Source organism: Tauraco erythrolophus, chromosome 2, assembly GCF_009769465.1.
Source record: "Tauraco erythrolophus isolate bTauEry1 chromosome 2, bTauEry1.pri, whole genome shotgun sequence".
In the NCBI taxonomy this organism is placed as follows: domain Eukaryota; kingdom Metazoa; phylum Chordata; class Aves; order Musophagiformes; family Musophagidae; genus Tauraco; species Tauraco erythrolophus.
Window position 1 is genome coordinate 119,561,647 of NC_141466.1, and position 16,181 is coordinate 119,577,827.

General features: G+C 45.8%; 1 protein-coding gene across 2 annotated transcripts in view; it reads right to left on the reverse strand.

Annotated features, from left to right (window-relative positions):
- Window positions 1-16,181, reverse strand: part of ABHD12 (abhydrolase domain containing 12, lysophospholipase) — a 56,342-nt gene that overhangs the window by 23,753 nt on the left and 16,408 nt on the right. For both annotated transcript variants that reach the window (XM_086631794.1, XM_086631795.1), the window contains one exon: window positions 10,231-10,355. In XM_086631794.1, the coding sequence (XP_086487920.1) occupies window positions 10,231-10,355 (125 nt within the window). The remainder of the gene's footprint in view (window positions 1-10,230; window positions 10,356-16,181) is intronic.

Genomic DNA, 16,181 nt, shown 5'->3' on the forward strand with positions numbered 1-16,181 from the left:
AGTCAGGTAGGAACACCAGGAGGTCTGCATGGATGAACAAGGAGCTCCTGGACCAACTCAAACACAAAAAGAAGGCCCATAGGGGGTGGAAGCAGGAACAGGTAGCCTGGGAAGAACACAGAGTGATTGTCCGAGCAACCAGAGATCAGGTTAGGAAAGCTAAAGCCCTGACAGAGTTAAATCTGGCCAGGGACATCAAGGGCAACAAGAAAAACTTCTGTAGATACATCAGTGATAAAAAGAGATCTAGAGAAAATGTAGGCTCTCTCCGGAAGGAAACTGGGAACCTGGCTACCCGGGATATGGAGAAGGCTGAGGTTCTCAATGACTTATTTGCCTCAGTCTTCACTGGCAAGAGCTCCAGCTGCACAGCCCAAGTCACAGAAGGCAAAGGCAGGGACTGTGAGAATGAAGAACCACCCACTGTAGGAGAAGATCAGGTCGAAGACCATCTTAAGAACCTGAAGGTGGACAAGTCCATGGGACCAGACGAGGTGCATCCGCGGGTCCTGAGGGAACTGGCGGATGAAGTTGCTAAGCCGCTATTCATCATATTTCAGAAGTCATGGCAATCTGGCGAAGTTCCCAATGACTGGAAAAGGGGAAACATAGCCCCCATCTTTAAAAAGGGGAAAAAAGAATACCCGGGGAACTACATGCCAGTCAGTCTCACCTATGTGCCCGGCAAGATCATGGAGCAGATCCTCCTGGCGACTATGCTAAGGCACATGGAACATAAGGAGGTGACTGGTGACAGCCAACATGGCTTCACTAAGGGCAAATCCTGCCTGACTAATTTGGTGGCCTTCTATGATGAGGTTACAGCATTGATGGATAAGGGAAGAGCAACTGACATCGCCTACCTGGACTTATCCAAAGCATTTGATACTGTCCCACACGACACCCTTGTCTCTAAACTGGAAAGACGTGGTTTTGACGGATGGACCACTCGGTGGATAAGGAATTGGCTGGATGGTCACACTCAAAGAGTTGTGGTCAACAATTCAATGTCCACGTGGAGGCCTGTGACGAGTGGTGTTCCTCAGGGGTCAGTACTGGGGTGTCCCAGTTTTAGCTGGTACCGGGTTAGCTCTTCTTTCTAACAGCTAGAAGAGCTCCGTGTTTTGGTTTTACTCAGAGGCTCACTCTGAGAAGAATGCTGATAGCAAGTTGATGTTTGTGGTTGGATGTGAAACTCCAAGGACTTTTCAGTGTGCCGGAGTGCAGAAGCACGGCAGGATAAGGGGAGAGCATAGTTGGGACAAGGGGGACACGATTCCCCTTGTGATTTGTGGTGGAACTGAAGATTGAGGGCCAAACTGGCCAATTAGCATTCCATATCATGCAGCGTCATGCCCAGTATAAAAGTGAGGGACAGTCAGGAAGAAGGGCTTTTGCGCTTTGGCTCTTTTGCCGCTTTTGCTCTTGCTGCACTGTTGCTCTATTGTTTTTCTTTCTTTTTCTCTCTCCCAGTACTCCCACTCTCGGAGTACTATCTCTCTCTCTGCCCCTCTCTATTTCGGGGCCTCGTGTTCGTCCGGGATTGCAGCTTCGGGACGAGACGGGCTTCGCATACGAGGGGGTGGTGAGCATCCACACTGTGTATTAAATCATCTGTATTAAATTGTCCTTATCTCAACCCACAGGTTTCCCGTTTATCCTTTAATTCTCTCCCTCATTCCTGGGGGTGGGGGAGGGGGAGTGACCGGCTGGGGAGAGGGAGGGGGGGCGGTGTTCAACCTAACCCACGACAGTCCTAATTGGTGCCCAACGTGGGGCCCGAAGGGGTTGAGATACCGATGTTGCTGGCTGGAATGCTGTTTGTTATGCTCGCATAACATGTTACCAGACATTTATAATTTATTGCCTTATTTACCCTATATGATGTTAGGCGGAATGTTTATGTGGTTTTCTGGCTCTGGGTGTTGGACCGGCATGAAAAGTATGTTATCGGTAACTAAGGGCTTTGCTATACTGTACGGTGTAACTCTGATAAGATCATCAGTGCTGGGACCGGCTCAGTCTTTGTATTCGGCGGTGCAGAGGGGGATGGTGATGTGGAGCTCGTTTATTAATTTTGAGCATCACCTGGTGGATATCATCGCCAATTATACCGGTGACTTTTCATTCACAAAAGCTTAAGTTGATTTTGATAATGCCGAACATCATTGGAATAATTTAACTGGTTTGATTGTCCTGCAAGGTCTCCTGAATATATGTTTAATTATCTATATATTCAAAGTCAATCGGCCATTTAGGGGTGTATATCAATTTATTTCTTGGGTTATCGTGCTTGCCATCTCGACTCCCATGACAAGCACTATAGCTACTCAGACTACAACAGTATCAGTTGCCCCCGTAAGTAAAAGAAAATGTATACAAAAGTCAGAAGATGAAGAGGAGCAATCAGGGCCATCACAACAACCAAATGAGGAAGAGCAATCAGGGCCATCAGAGCAACCAGACAAAGAAGAGCAACCAGGGCCATGACAACGATTGGAGGAAGAGCAACCGAGGAAATGTGTGCGAAAGTCAGAACGCAGAGGAGAGGATGATGATGAAGAAGAGCAACCAGGGCCATCACGAGAAATGAAGCAGGAGCGTTCTGTTTCGCCCCAGAGAAAATCTCAATGGAGGAGGAGTGACATCATAGATGAGACGATAACCACCAGATCTCTAAAAATGAGCGAGCTGCGAGATATTCAAAAAGATTATGGCCGTCTTAGAGGTGAGCCCATTGTCTCTTGGTTGCTCAGATGCTGGACATGGGAGCCAATAGTCTGGAGTTAGATGGTAACGAAGCCAGGCAGCTAGGAGCCCTTGCCATGGATGGAGGCATTGATAAAGCAATTGGAAAACAAACACAAGTTCGCAGCCTCTGGAGACGGCTCCTGGCAGCTATAAAGGAAAGGTACCCCTACAAGGACGAAGTGCCATGTAATGTAAGCAAGTGGACCAACACAGAAAAAGCTATTCAGTATCTGAGAGAACTGGACTGTGTGGATTCGGTGGCCTGGCACATCATACCCCAGAAAGTATAAGGCTCTAGTGGATACTGGTGCCCAATGCACCTTGATTACCGTCGAACTTTAGAGGGGCAGAACCCATCTGTATTTCTGGGAGTGACAGGGGGGTCTCAACAACTGACTGTGTTAGAGGCTGAAGTGAGCCTAACTGGAGAGCAGTGGCAAAAACACCCTATTGTAACTGGTCCAGAAGCACCGTGTATCCTTGGCATAGATTATCTTAAGAGAGGGTATTTCAAAGACCAAAAGGGTATCGGTAGGCTTTTGGCATAGCTGCAATAGGAGACAGAAGAAGGCAGCAGCTGTCTACTTTGCCTGGTCTCTCAACGGACCCCTTCTGCTGTGGGATTACTGAGGGTCGAAGAACAACAGGTGCCAATTGCTAATACAACAGTGCACCGACGGCAATATTGTACCAACTGAGACTCTCTAATTCCTATCCATAAGTTGATTCATCAACTGGAAGGTCAAGGAGTCATCACAAAGACGCGCTCACCTTTTAACAGCCCTATATGGCCTATACATAAGTCCAATGGCGAGTGGAGGCTGACGGCAGACTATCATGGCTTGAATGAACTTACACCACCATTGAGTGCTGCCGTGCCGTGCTGCAGGTGCCATACTGCTTGCTGGAACTGCAGTATGAACTGGAGTCAAGGCAGCCGGGCGGTACGCTACAATTGATATCGCTAATGCGTTTTTCTCAATTCTTTGGCACCGGAATGCAGGCCACAGTTTGCTTTCACTTGGAGGGGCATCCAGTACCTGGAATCGACTGCCCAGGGGTGGAAACACAGCCCCACTATTTGCCATGGACTGATCCAGACCACACTGGAACAGGGTGATGCCCCAGAACATTTGCAATATATGATGACATCATTGTATGGGGCAACACAGCAGAAGTTTTTGAGAAGGTGAAAAGATAATCCAAATCCTTCTGAAGCAGGCTTGCCATAAAACAGAGTAACGTCAAGGGACCTGCCCAGGAGATTCAGTTTTTGGGAATAAAATGGCAAGATGGGCAGTCGTCAGATTCCGATGGACGTGATTAATAAATAACAGCTATGTCCCCACCAACCAACAAAATGAAGCACAAGCTTTTCTTAGGCATTGTGGGTTTCTGGCGAATGCATATTCCCGATACAGCCAGATTGTAAAACCCCTCTATCAAATAACCCAGAAGAAGAACAATTTTGAATGGGGCCAGAGCAAAAACCAAGCCTTTGAACAAATTAAAACAAGAATAGTCCATGCGGTAGCCCTGGGACCAGTCCGGACAGGACAAGATGTCAAAAACGTGCTCTACACTGCAGCGGGGAGAATGGTCCTACCTGGAGTCTCTGGCAAAAGCGCCAGGGGAGACGCGAGGTCGCCTCTTGGGTTTTGGAGTCGAGGAATACAAAGGATCCGAAGCCAACTATACTCCAACTGAAAGAGAGATACTGGCAGCATATGAAGGAGTCCGAGCTGCTTCTGAAGTGATTGGTACGGAAGCACAGTTGCTCCTGGCACCCTGATTGCCAGTGCTCGGCTGGATGTTCAAAGGGAGCGTCCCATCTACACACCACGCAACTGATGCCACATGGAGCAAGTGGATCGCACTGATCACACGAAGAGCTCGGATAGGAAACCCCAATCGCCCAGGAATTTTGGAAGTGATCACTAACTGGGCTGAAGGTAAAGACTTTAGAATGTCACCAGAGGAGGAGGAGGCGACACGTGCTGAGGAGGCTCCACCTTATAATGAACTATCAGACAATGAGAAGAAATATGCTCTGTTTACTGACGGATCCTGTTGCCTTGTAGGAAAACATCAAAAATGAAAAGCTGCTGTATGGAGCCCTACTCGACGGGTCGCAAAAGCCACCGAAGCAGAAGGCGAATCAAGTCAGTTCGCAGAGGTGAAAGCCATCCAACTGGCTTTAGACATCGCTGAACGAGAAAAGTGGCCACTGCTCTATCTCTATACCAACTCTTGGATGGTAGCAAATGCCCTGTGGGGATGGCTACGGCAATGGAAGCAGAGCAACTGGCAACGCAGAGGTAAACCCATCTGGGCTGCCCCGTTGTGGAAAGACATTGCTGCTTGAGTAGAGAAGCTGGTTGTAAAAGTATGTCATGTAGATGCCCATGTACCCAAGAGTCGGGCCACAGAAGAACATGAAAACAATCAACAGGTGGATCAGGCTGCCAAGATTAAAGTGGCTCAGGTGTATCTGGACTGGCAACATAAAGGTGAAAAATTTCTAGCTTGTTGGGCCCATGATGCCTCAGGCCATCAAGGAAGGGACGCCACATACAAACGGGATCGCGATCGAGGGGTGGACCTAACTATGGACACTATTGCAGAGGTGATCCATGAATGTGAAACGTGCTGCAATCAAGCAAGCCAAGCGGTTAAAACCTCTTTGGTATGGAGGGCGTTGGTTGAAATATCAGTATGGAGAGGCTTGGCAAATTGATTATGTCACACTTCCACAAACTCGCAGTGGCAAGCGTTATGTGCTCACAATGGTGGAAGTGACCACTGGATGGCTGGAAACTTATGCTGTGCCCCATGCCACTGCCCGGAACACTATCTTGGGCCTTGAAAAGCAAGTCTTGTGGCAGCATGGCACCCCAGAAAGAATTGAGTCAGACAACGGGACTCATTTCCGTAACAATCTTATAGACACTTGGGCCAAAGAGCATGGCATCGAGTGGGTATATCACATCCCCTATCATGCACCAGCTTCTGGGAAGATTGAACGATATAATGGATTGCTAAAAACCACACTGAAAGCAATGGGTGGTGGAACCTTCAAACATTGGGATACGCATTTAGCAAAAGCCACCTGGTTAGTCAACACTAGAGGATCTGCCAATCGAGCTGGTCCTGCCCAATCAGAACTTCTACGTACTGTAGAAGGAGATAAAGTCCCTGTAGTGCACATAAGGAATATACTCGGGAAGACAGTTTGGGTTATTCCTGCCTCGGGTAAAGGTAAACCCATTCGTGGGATTGCTTTTGCTCAGGGACCTGGGTGCACTTGGTGGGTGATGCAGAAGGACGGGGAAGTCCGATGTGTACCTCAAGGGGATTTGATGTTGGGTGAAAATAGATGATAAAATGAATTGAATTGTGTGATATTAATTGCTGAATAACCCTGTCCCTGCATACCATCATTGCTATGGTTGTCATATTGTACTAATGTCATTATAGTAAGAATCATCCAGGTTAATGAAGAATGAACTTCGTCAGAATCAGAACCGATTCCAAACACTCAGCAACTTCTTCAAGATCAACATCTTCAACCTGCAGACAGCGGCTGGATACACCAACTACGAGCTCCAGGCGCCACATGCAACAAAGACTACATGTCATCCGTTCTACCAACTGAGCGAATTCCACGTCATCTTTCCTGCCCTGAGAGACTGCTATAACAGATGAAGACACATTTTGGAGGGAAGACCCATGGCTAAGGGAATAATATATATGTAAGGTTTGAGCATGACGTGCATGGTAAGGAATAAGGGGTGGATACTGTCCCAGTTTTAGCTGGGACCGGGTTAGCTCTTCTTTCTAACAGCTAGAAGAGCTCCGTGTTTTGGTTTTACTCAGAGACTCACTCTGAGAAGAATGCTGATAGCAAGTTGATGTTTGTGGTTGGATGTGAAACTCCAAGGACTTTTCAGTGTGCTGGAGTGCAGAAACACGGCAGGATAAGGGGAGAGCATAGTTGGGACAAGGGGGACACGATTCCCCTTGTGATTTGTGGTGGAACTTAAGATTCAGGGCCAAACTGGCCAATTAGTATTCCATATCATGCAGCGTCATGCCCAGTATAAAAGTGAGGGTCAGCCGGGAAGAAGGGCTTTTGCGCTTTGGCTCTTTTGCGCTTGCTGCACTGTTGCTCTATTGTTTTTCTTTCTTTTTCTCTCTCCCAGTACTCCCACTCTCGGAGTACTATCTCTCTCTCTCTGCTCCTCTCTATTTCGGGGCCTCGCGTCCGTCCGGGATTGCAGCTTCGGGACGAGATGGGCTTCGCATACGAGGGGGTGGTGAGCATCTACACTGTGTATTAAATCATCTGTATTAAATTGTTCTTATCTCAACCCATGGGTTTCCCGTTTATCCTTTAATTCTCTCCCTCATTCCTGGGGGTGGGGGAGGGGGAGTGACCGGCTTGGCGGGGGGAGGGGGAGTTCAACCTAACCCACGACACAGGGCCAGTGCTATTTAACATCTTTGTTGGTGACATGGACAGTGGGATCGAGTGCACCCTCAGCAAGTTTGCAGATGACACCAAGTTGTGTGGTGTTGTGGACACGCTGGATTCATAGATTCATAGATTTCTAGGTTGGAAAAGACCTTAGAGATCATCGAGTCCAACCATCCCTAATCCCCATTAAACCATATCGCTAAGTAGATCATCCACCCTATTCTTAAACACATCCAGGGATGGGGACTCAACCACCTCCCTGGGCAGCCTATTCCAGTGGCTGACAACCCTTTCAGAGAAGAAATACTTCCTAACATCCAACCTGAATCTCCCCTGACTAAGCTTATACCCATTCTCTCTTGTTCTATCACCCAACACTAATGTAAAGAGCCCTCCCCTACCTCCCCACCATCTTTTTCTCAAGTATTTGTAGGCTGTAATCAGGTCTCCCCTCAGCATCCTCTTCTCCAGGCTAAACAGCCTCAACTCCCTCAAGCCGCTCCTCATAAGTTTTATTTTCCAGCCCCTTGAGCAGTTTAGTCGCCCTTCTTTGGACTCGCTCCAGGAGCTCAATATCTCTCTTAAAGCGAGGGGCCCAAAACTGGACACAATATTCCAGGTGCGGCCTCACTAGTGCCGAGTACAGGGGCAGGATCACTTCCCTGTTCCTGCTGGTTACACTATTCTTGATACACGCCAGTATCCCATTGGCCTTTTTGGCCACCTGGGCACACTGCTGGCTCATATCAAGCCGGTAGTCAACCAACACCCCCAAGGGGATGTTGGGATGGAGGGAAGGGATGCCATCCAGAGGGACCTTGACAGGCTGGAGAGGTGGGCCTGTGAGAACCTCATGAAGTTCAACAAGGCCAATTGCAAGGTCCTGCATGTGGGTCGAGACAATCCCAAGCACAAGCACAGGCTGGGCGGAGAATGGATTGAGAGCAGCCCTGAGGAGAAGGACTTGGGAGTGCTGGTGGATGAGAAGCTCAACATGAGCTGGCAATGTGCACTGGCAGCCCAGAAAGCCAACCGTATCCTGGGCTGCATCAAAAGAAGTGTGCCAGCAGGTCAAGGGAAAGTGATTCTGCCCTCTACTCAGCTCTCGTGAGACCCCACCTGGAATACTGTGTTCAGCTCTGTGAGTTCCCCAACACAAGAAGGACATGGAGCTACTGGAATGAGTCCAGAGGAGGCACGAAGATGATCCGAGGGCTGGAGCACCTCTGCTATGAAGACAGGCTAAGAGAGTTGAGGCTGTTCAGCCTGGAGAAGAGAAGGCTCCAGGGTGATCTTATAGCAGCCTTCCAGTACTTAAAGGGGGCCTACAGGAAAGCTGGAGAGGGACTTTTTGCAAGGGCGTGTAGTGATAGGACAAGGGGCAACGGATTTAAACTGAAAGAGGGGAGATTTAGATTAGATATAAGGAAGAAAGTTTTTACAATGAAGGTGGTGAGGCACTGGAACAGCTTGCCCAGAGAAGTTGTGGATGCCCCAATCCCTGGCATTGTTCAAGGCCAGTTTGAATGAGGCTTTGGGCAACCTGGTGTAATGGAGGATTTCTCTGCCCATGGCAGGGGGGTTGGAACTAGAAGATCTTTAAGGTCCCTTCCAACCCTAACCATTCTATGATTCTATGATTGGTTCTGTTGCTAACAGTGGGAGTACAGCTATCAATTGATCTTTAGCTATGTCGAGAAACAAATGGAAGCACTTTCTCCTGAAGCTCCATCCTGCTGTTTTGGAAGCAAATTCCAAACTACACAAAAGGAGGAGAAAAAGATGGTTGAAGAGTATTGATTTATACTCAGAAGGTTAAAAAAGAATACGATAGTGAAAACCCTACACCACCCCTCTGAAGGAGAAACATCACGCTCCAGTGGAGGAGAACTACTCAAACATGCCAATGAGTGTGTTGGAATACACTTTGTATTAAGGAAAACAGTTTTTCACAGGAGTACAGTCACTAGTAAAATCTGACTGCCATTATATAAAGCAGTAGGAACAATGCTGCTGTGATATTAGTGAAAGTATTAACACAAGAAAGCATTACAGGATAATTACTTCAGTCACTCGGGAATGAATAGAGGTAGGAACTTCAGGGAGACCTAACAAAGCTCTGCAAGGGCAAATGCAAATCATCACTTAAAAAGCAAGGTGATGAAAATAGAAGTAACCTGCATTATTCATGTTACCCAGCTGTCAGTTCTGACAATCAAGACACAAGAGCTCACTCGTACACACGCGCACTTCACAATGAGCACAATCCAAGATGTTAGAATGCATGCAGTCAAAATGGTGGAAGTCATATAAAAGCATCATATCCGTAGTTGGCCCTTCTAGCCAGAGGTTCTACAATCAAAGGAAGATATTTTTTAAAACTTCATTACAAAACACAAGTGAGGTTTAAAGACAAATTTAGATCGCAAAAGAAATCTCTCCCACACGGTGATGTTCCATCACTTTCCATCCTGTGGATGCTCAGGCCTCCTTGGGCAACCTGGGAGCTGAGCCAGCTCATCAAACCCACAGTACCACCAGTCTGACCAAATGCAAAGGTTAAACAGACACACGGGAAACATTCAGTCTGACTGCATGAATAGGTGTCTTCTGCCCCAACCAGAATATTCTTCTAAAATGCTTTCTTTCAGGTGAAGAAAACAACTGACTAGATTTAATTTTACTTGCTTGCTGTTTATTCATGCAACTTTGTTGAACCCTTTGGAGAAACGCATCCAACACATTGCTCAGTTTTCCTGAAGCAGACACTTTCAGCTGAAAGTTGGCTTCAGTTTGGTCACTATGTTTATATAAAGACATGCTACGAAGACCATTAGGGCCACAGTGAATGCTTTCCAAACCATAGTTTGGGGAACTTACAACCTGTGAGAGTTCATATCCTTCACAAGCTGTACACATGCAAGGTGAAAGTGACAGCAGACAAATGAAAGATAAAGAGACTCCTTCAACCCTCACCAATCCCAACAGACTGAGTCACTTACCAAAGTTTAGGAAGACCAGCTTCGCCTGAATAGCAGGGCAAAGTTTTACTAGAAATGGAATGGCTATGTACACTCCCAGCAACCAGATTATTAACTTCCGCAACCGAAACCATAATCCGTATCGCCTGTATCAAAGGAAAAAAAAAGAGAGAGAAACACAGACCTGAATACAGTAGGAATTTTACAAAGCAATTTTCACAACAATTGTGTGCTTGGTGTATTTGAAAACTTGGTCATTTACTCTGTAAACAAAACTAACTTTAAACAGTTTAAATAGCCTCAGCTGTTTGAGAGAAGCAGAAGTAACCAAATTGTCAGCTGATATGCAGCTTAGAAAAAGGAAATAGAAACTCCCCACTGATTACATTTTAAAATGCTCTGTAACAAAAGGTTTTTTCTGCTGATTTAATAGATTTCAGGATCTCTAGAAATGCATATCACACGTTTGTCTCCAAAAAGTAGCCTGACTGCACTTCCCATTTACATCACTATCAGCAAAATTTTGTTCAGTCAGGGTGGAGAAATACTGGAACAGGTTGCCCAGAGAAGTTGTAGATGCCCCATCCCTGAAAGTGTTCAAGGCCAGGTTGGATGAGGCTTTGAGCAACCTGATCTAGTGGAAAGTGTCCCTGCCCATGGCAGGGGGTTTGGAACTAGATGATCTTTCAGGTTCCTTCCAACCCAAACCATTCTATGATTCTGTGATTTTCACATGCTTTGAGGAACTATGTGTAAAGAGACTAAGAAAATTACACAATCTCCTCTACAGACTGGAGCAGACATTCTGCCTTGTCCAGCTAAAAGGGTTCATACCTCTCAATGCCCTGGAAAGCAACTCTAAGCTATAAAGCATTATGAAATATCTTCTCTGCGGCATCATTCTTTGAGTCCAGACTGAGAGTGGAATGACTTCCCCACGCTTTATTTCTATTGTCTCCTAAGTATTCTGATTGGGAAGAGTAAGCTACAAAAAACACAAACCAACAACAAAAAATAGATTGAAGGATCACACAGTACAGTTAAGCAATTTCTCTCAAAATACACTTTGTTGCCTCAGAATAATTACCACATACACACTCATATATGTGTGTATATACATACAGGTATATACACATAAAGGTGTACTTCTAATGATCTACGTGATTAACATTTCATTGGCACAAACACTAAGGCCCTCAACTATCACTGTGATTGATCATCAGGAAGTAAAATGCATGTAAACCCTTCAGGCAACACAACTTCCTTTGCTTTCCAGCAGAGAGTCTTGCACGGGAACCACACTGCACGCCAGTGAGCAACCCGTTCTCGGTATCAGGAACTGCTGGCAGCAGAGATCAATTTTTCCAAGAAGAATGAAACTATTAATCTCCCATTTGACAATTTTAGGAGCTGACCCACTGAACTTGCTCCACACTACTGCTGAGAGGGTTTGAACACTGTCAGCTAGCTGAAAATATCAGAGCCTGAAGATCTATTTTTAAACATTTCCTCAAGATATACAAATATACAGGCAGAACTAGGATGGAAATAGTTTAACCGTGTACCAAAATCGTTCAGATCAACAGCTTTTGTAGCCCTAGGTTAAAGCCAAGACTCTCAGGAACAGTTTTTCAGCACAGTGAAAAAGGAGACACCCCAAACCTCTGACCCAGGTAAGATTTTGTCTTGATTGCCAGGGTACTCACAGGGAACAGGTTATCTTCCTATTCATCCAAAACCTGCTTCCACCACACTACTGCCTACCTGCATGTAACTATCTGTCTCCTCTCACTCAGGAAGCATATCCTGGACTTCAGAAACATCTACCATCAAAATTGATGCACTTTTCTTGACAAGCTGAAAGAACTGTGATTCTCCAGGAGGGAAAAAAAAAAAATATACTAAGACATGCCAGCCAGCTCTGGTTGCAACAAGCTCATGTCAAAATGTTCCACTACTTTGATATTACCCATGGCAAATCTTGCAATGAAGAGGTGAAGAAAGCCAGCAAGGCTTCCAGTGACATTTCCGGGCCTCAAGCTCAGTTTCCTAAAGTATTAAGGAAAGCAGAAACAGCAAAGGATTGGCAAAGGAAACAGTACAAAACAAGGACTTTAGAAGAACACACTTAGCGAGTACCAAAGCCTTAGACTGACCACCTCTGCCTTACCGAGAGCAGCAAATAGAGCAGCAGAGGTCCCATGTGCACAAGCAGTAACAAGCAACACAGGGAGTCTGCCTACAGTTGTGGTCTTTGAGGGGATCCCAGGTGACATACTCTGGAGCCAGGGTCTGCAGAACACTCCACTGTGAAATGCGGTAAGGTCGGCTAGCTACACATGCAAACCTCATGACTTTAGGGAAAAAACCACACATTTTCCTTGGGCTAATGACACCTGATCCCAGCTCTCCAGTCCCAAATTAAAACCAGCTTTCCACAACCCCCCCACATAAGCACCTACTGCCTATTTCCATTGCTGAACAGGCTTGTTGAAGAGAGGAAATCACTGAAGAGTTGATGACATTTAGCTGCTGCACAATCAGGACATACTTTAGCTCTCTTCAATCATAGAATGGTTAGCGTTGGAAAGGCCCTCAAAGATCATTTACCTCCCTGCCATGGGCAGGGAAACTCTCCACTACACCAGGTTGCCCAAAGCCTGATCTAACCTGGCCTTGAACATTTCCAGGGATGGGGCATCTACAACTTCTCTGGGCAACCTGTTCCAGTGCCTCACCACCCTCATTGTAAAAAATTTCTTCCTTATATCTAATTTAAATCTGCCCTCTTTCAGTTTAAATCCATTGCCCCTTGTCCTATCACTACATATCCTTGTAAAGAGTCTCTCTCCAGCTTTCCTGTAGGCCCCCTTTAAGTACTGGAAGGAAAGAGTGTCTTTCAATGAGACATTGAATGTCTCTTTCAATGAGAAAGTGTCTCTTTTTTTTAAAACTTTTTGTCTCATCTGGCTGGTTGCTCAGAGTTAACACAACCCTGCAGTTTCCTCTCACCTCACACTGGAGATGTGACTGCCATCACCACCCTCACACTGAGAACAGTAACATGAGTGAGCACCCAGGCAGGATGGAGCTTTCCAGGAAGCTATCCTGCCTGGGTCCCAGATTCCACTGCAGTGAAACACAGCTCTCCTGGGGGACCTTCACCTACGCCAGGATTTCAGTCCTACAGAAAAAAAAACCACGTGTTTAGAAAGGCACCAGAGTCAGGTCTGAACTTCTCTGGAGACAACCAGAGCACACCAAAACACAGGTCCTTCGGATGTCTGGGTTGCAAAAGCACTTTGTGTGACCCAGTGGTGAGCTAGAACCAGGAACAGAAAACGCTGAAGACATCATTGTCCAAGTAATGCTGTCAGAGCTCAGGAATTATTTTAGCTTCCTCTTTTTTGGAGGGTGAATCGAGACACACCTTCCTTTTCTCTGGCACCCCACACCAAATGCTAATCAGTAACATGACATTTACACCTCATCTCCAGGTAGACGTCTACTTAAAATGCAACCAGGGCAATGCCTCTCTATCTGTCAACAGTTTCTCTTCTGCTGATAAATCTAAGATGCTGAAGTATAGACATTATAGAATTATCAGGTAAGTCTTTAGTAAGCAATTTAGCTAAATTAAACTGCTCTTTCTCTACAGAAAAGCTATTTCAGGAAATAAATGTCCTGCACAGGGACCTTTTGGTGTGCTCAGGCAAAAGCAGCAGCAACATACTTTTTATTCCCTTTTCACCAGGTAACTCAGTTGGTCTTAGTTGAAAAATACAAGTGAGTCAGAGAATAAGCAGCTGCAAACTGAAGACACTGAAGAATATAATAAATGGATTTCTGGGAACAATAAAAGTAATGTCTAAAAAAACAAAACCAACAACAACAAAAATCCCACATCAACCTAAAACACCCACCTCCAAGACATCCTAAAAATAAAAAAAAATCCCCACTGACATCACATTTTCTCCCTTCATTCACCAACGGTTTTTGCCCAGCTTCTGGGTTCTGTCCAAACACAGGCAAAGTCTGAAGCAGTTTTTGCATCACACAGGCTTCCAAAGTGGATGTGGAAAACACATTCTCTCTCCAGACATTCTAAAATCTGAAAGAAGAAAGTCTTTCCTGCAATTGTGACATCAGAAATGGAAAGTTTTCCTGGTAATTTACACCTGGACAAAGGTCCTGTATCCACTCAGAAGAAGCATATTTTGCATTTGGGCAGACAACAACAGCATCTGGTCAGCGAGAAAGAGCTGGGGGTCCTCTCATGACAGCTTCTCCTGAGTATGCTATCTTTGCCAGCACTAAGGAAACTGCAGGCACAAACATCCTTCGTCTCACCATGGAAAACTGCTGCCAAAACTAAGATTTAAGGACTGCATCATTGCACAACAGATTTCAACCTGTGGTCCACAATCACAGCATGTCTGCAAAGAGCAACTGAGGCAAGCAAATTCACTACAGGCATCTTTCGATTCACAGTACTGGTGTTCCTGCCTTCTCTCTAGTAAAGTCAGGAGGTTTCTTGAACAGAGTGCCCAACGACCACACTACTGTGGCGCTTTCTGCATATAGATTCAGAGTAAAATAATTTCCCCTGGAAAGCAACTGAATCACTTCTGTGTCAGATGCACGTCAGAAGAGTTTCCATTAGGATCTCCTTATCAGCTGTGCTACAAGGGTGAAAGGGAAGGCCAAGGGTGAAACAAGAGACTGGTATCGTGAGAGCTGCAGTTGAGTAAGAATAGGACAAAATTTATCAGAAACACACACATGCTGCTGGGCTTGCAGGAAAGACCTACACACAAACGCACATACAGATGGCATGGCCTTTGTCATCAGAGGCAATGGTAAAACAAAATGTTCACAGACACCCAGGTACGAGACTCCATCTACATTTGTTCAGCAGGTGCTGTTTCTCTGGCTTGCTCTGGTGTCCCTTGAATCATCAGCTGTTCAAACTGCAAACCGGCAATCCTTTCCCAGCAAGAATTTAGAGCATGGGATGCAGAGAGCCAAGACTGTTTTCATTCTTGGTCACACAAGGTCCCTCCTGATTATCAGGTGACAAAAGCGACTTTAAAAGTGGTAAAGGAATAAATAAATAACATGAATAATGGCATAATGAGAACACGTTCCCCTACACTCCTAACAGAAAATATTTTTTAAAAATCAATACATTCCTCCCCACAAAGATCAAGAGTATAACCATCAGGAGGTAGACAGAGACATGGGTGAAGGATTCACAAAACTGAGGGTCAAAGGGAATTTAAAGGACTGGGATGAATTTCTTTGGGCAAACAGTTGTACCCAAAATGACCTATTCTACAAACTGGAAACTACAGCTGAGCCCCAAGGCACACAGGGGTGTCCAGAAACAACACAGCAGCCACACACAGGGCAGGACAGCCCACATGTCAAGTCATTGGCAAGCCTTCCTTGTTAGCCTTGCTTTAAACAAAGATATTTTCTAGCCCAGGTAGGATCTTCAAGAGCATTCATCTTCCCTTCCTATTGGAAGTCTGGATGGTGGCGTTGCACAGGGCTCCTCCTTCTTACAGGTCCTTCCTGAAAGGATCACCCGATCTTTCTTGTCCCTCCACACAGGCCATCTGAGCCACCCAAGCTGATTAAACTTTTGTTTTGCTTCACTTGCTCCCTGCCAAGAAAATTTAAAAAAACAAACAAACAAAAAAAACGCCACAAAAACAGAAAAAACAGCCTTCCAACTGTCTGAAAGCACATTCAGAGAGAGCCTCTCAGCTCCTGCATGGGAATTCACAGGCAGGTGGTGGGTCTCACCTCTACTCCAAAACGTTACCAGCAGTTTGTGCAGCGACATGCAACAAAGCGGTATTCCACTACGAGATTAATACGGGTCTTTTTCTCCTCTAGTTTGCTGCAAAATCTGCTTTACGTGCAGCCAAATGCAAACTGAAAAGATGCTAATGTCGAAGGGTTTG